The sequence below is a fragment of the Penaeus monodon genome, chromosome 25 (genome assembly GCF_015228065.2).
Source record: "Penaeus monodon isolate SGIC_2016 chromosome 25, NSTDA_Pmon_1, whole genome shotgun sequence".
NCBI classification, from domain to species: Eukaryota; Metazoa; Arthropoda; class Malacostraca; order Decapoda; family Penaeidae; genus Penaeus; species Penaeus monodon.
This window is the reverse complement of record NC_051410.1, coordinates 2543197-2545823: the sequence shown is the minus strand read 5'-3', so window position 1 is coordinate 2545823 and position 2627 is coordinate 2543197. Positions and strand designations below refer to the sequence as shown.

The following is a 2627-nucleotide window of genomic DNA, read 5'->3' as shown; positions in this document are numbered from 1 at the left end:
TATGGAATTACCAAGATCGCTGAAGCAGCCAACCTAGGCATGCGGAGACTGAGGAGGAACTGGTCGCTAACGAAGAATGAAGTCAGAACAGGCTTGAACCGAATTAAAAAGAAGAGCACTTTCAGCGCCTCCGACATCAAAAGCACAGAGAGTATGTGATTTTGAAAAACCCTTTGGATGTTTAGGTTTAGGATGGATAGGAGTGATAAGTATTTTCTCTCATTTTAAAGGTTTGTTTTTATAATAACAACTTGAATTTTGCAGATCTGGCATGTGATCTGAGCCCCAATAGTGCAGATAATAAGAGAAAGTGGTCCTTCAAGAGCCACTTCCGACGAAAATCCTCGGCAGGTTCGGTGACCTCGGTAACACGAGCAGGACCCCCAGCATCCAAGAAGGAATCGGCCACGTTCTACCTTACCCTCACAATAGAAACGGAGAGACAGGATGCAGGGGAGATGTCTGATGCTTCCCAGCGCACCATCCGGTCCGATTCGGAAAGTGTGCTCTCCAACGCTAGTACGAAAGAATATAGGAAGTCCAACACTCCTTCAATAGCATCTGTCACAACGCAGAGTTCTTGTGATACCAGTATGCAAACGAGGCAACGACCAGTTTCTAGTATCTATAGTAAGAAGGGATCGATAGGTTCTAGTAGTAGTGGACCAGTAAGGCCACGTACAGCACCTCCAGCTCCACCTCCAAAAGGTAAGAGTTCACTAATCTTATTATGTTTTGTTGGAACTTTTGCCTATTGTAAAGCATAAGAACAAACTTGTGGCATTTCTTAAAATCCAGAGATATATAATAAAGTTGTATGTTAGTTATACACCATGCAACAGCTTCATAATAATTTTGCATTTCAGAGAAACATGTTGATTCAAGAAACACAGAAACTGAACCTGAGGAACTTAGCAAGGCGAATGTAGCATCCAAGCTGAATCAGCTGCTTTCTACCGGACCCACAGCTCCTCCAGGGAGAAGAGTCCTTAGAACATCAGAATGTTCGAGCAGTGACACTTCTCCAGTCCCTGTTCTGATTCATCCAGACGACAGTGGATATGCTGGATTGAGGCCAAACAGTGTGAAATATGCCACAATTGACATGAGTACGCTAGTGTCTAATGGTGGTGGAGACTCCAGTGGGGATGAAAGAGCCTTAGGATTAGAGGTAGCAAGCTCCATCATGCAAAATGTGCCCCAGGCCCGCACGTCTGTTGTGAGTGCCGTGTCCCACGGGTCAAGCGAAGGATACATTCGTCCTGCAGACATTGCCTCAGCTCCTCCTCCTCTGCCTGCACGACGAACCCCAGCCAAATCCCCACCAAATGCCAAGTCGTCCTCGTCCTCCTCCAGGAGATCGCATCCTGTGCTTCTTCACATGCCCTCTAGTCTTGTGGATGGGGATAATAATAGCTACCTGGACTTTAGCTGTGATGCATTGAATCAAGACGAGCCACTGTATGTGAGTTCACACTTTGCCGATGAGCCGCTCTACCAGTTTTACACTGCAACGGTGCTGGAGCGAGCAACACAGAATCAAGGAGACTGCTCCTCAGAAGATGATTATGAGGTAATACTTTTTTTGGTTTAAGGGAAAATTCTTTAGAGATGTTACTCAGAAATCTAAGATAATTTTATGTGATAGATGAGCTATAATGCTGCTATTAGATACACAGAATTAGAACTATTTTGCAGAAAAGTTAAGGATAGCTTTTGTTAGAATGAATAAGCAGATTTCTTAAACTGAATCATTTTGATTTACTTTGGTAGGCTTAATCAGATTATAGGATGTTGGGAGTTGCATAAAAGTTATTAAAATTTTAACTTTTGAAGATTCTCTTTTGTTAATATTAATGTTCCCTCTAATAGGTAATCAATGATGGACATCATAATTCTCCACCGGGTAAACTACAAACTCGTCCTTCTGCAATGGAACTTGTAACTCCAGCTGATGGACGACGTACCCTGTGGTGTGAGCTGCCTGAAGTCATAGAGAGTGGTATTTTAAGTAAGTGAAACTTGTGGTAGTAATTCTTTTTTTTTTTTTTATAGTATCATAGGTTACTTTGGGATGTTTATTTGTTTTATATATATATATATTTTTTTTTCAACTAGTTTTGTTTCTTTGTTTATATTTATTTTGATACAGTTCCACCAGAGCCATCCATACAATGCTGACTAGATTCTCATAATGTTGATGTATAGTGCATGTCCTTCATAATTAATTTCTAGGGACATCTATGTAACTGACCGTATTTCCCTAGTATGACACTATTAAGCCAATATGTTTTCTAGAAACTGATATACAACTTTCCCATTTCTCACAGTAAATACACAGTTCGTGTCATTCTAGGCACTTGTATAAAATCCATGGCATTCTCTTAGTAATGATTGTAGCTCATGTCCTCTTTAAACACTTCAGGTCAAATCAACAGCCAGGAGAAGAAGATGCAGGAGGCCATGTTCGAGATGATTACCTCCGAGGCCTCTTACCTGAAGAGTCTCAACGTCTTGGTCACACATTTCGTACAGTGCCCAGAGTTTGCTGTAGACGAAGGTGAAGATGCGGTGCTTACCAGAAGGGAGAGACATATTCTCTTTTCTGATATTTTACCAGGTGAGTG

General features: G+C 41.6%; 1 protein-coding gene across 1 annotated transcript in view; it reads left to right on the top strand.

Annotated features, from left to right (window-relative positions):
• Positions 1 to 2627, top strand: part of LOC119589482 (rho guanine nucleotide exchange factor 5-like) — a gene marked incomplete in the record, with an annotated part of 97997 nt that overhangs the window by 89456 nt on the left and 5914 nt on the right. The window contains 5 exon segments of the mRNA XM_037938082.1: positions 1 to 151; positions 265 to 708; positions 867 to 1573; positions 1873 to 2011; positions 2426 to 2620. Of these exon segments, the coding sequence (XP_037794010.1) occupies positions 1 to 151; positions 265 to 708; positions 867 to 1573; positions 1873 to 2011; positions 2426 to 2620 (1636 nt within the window).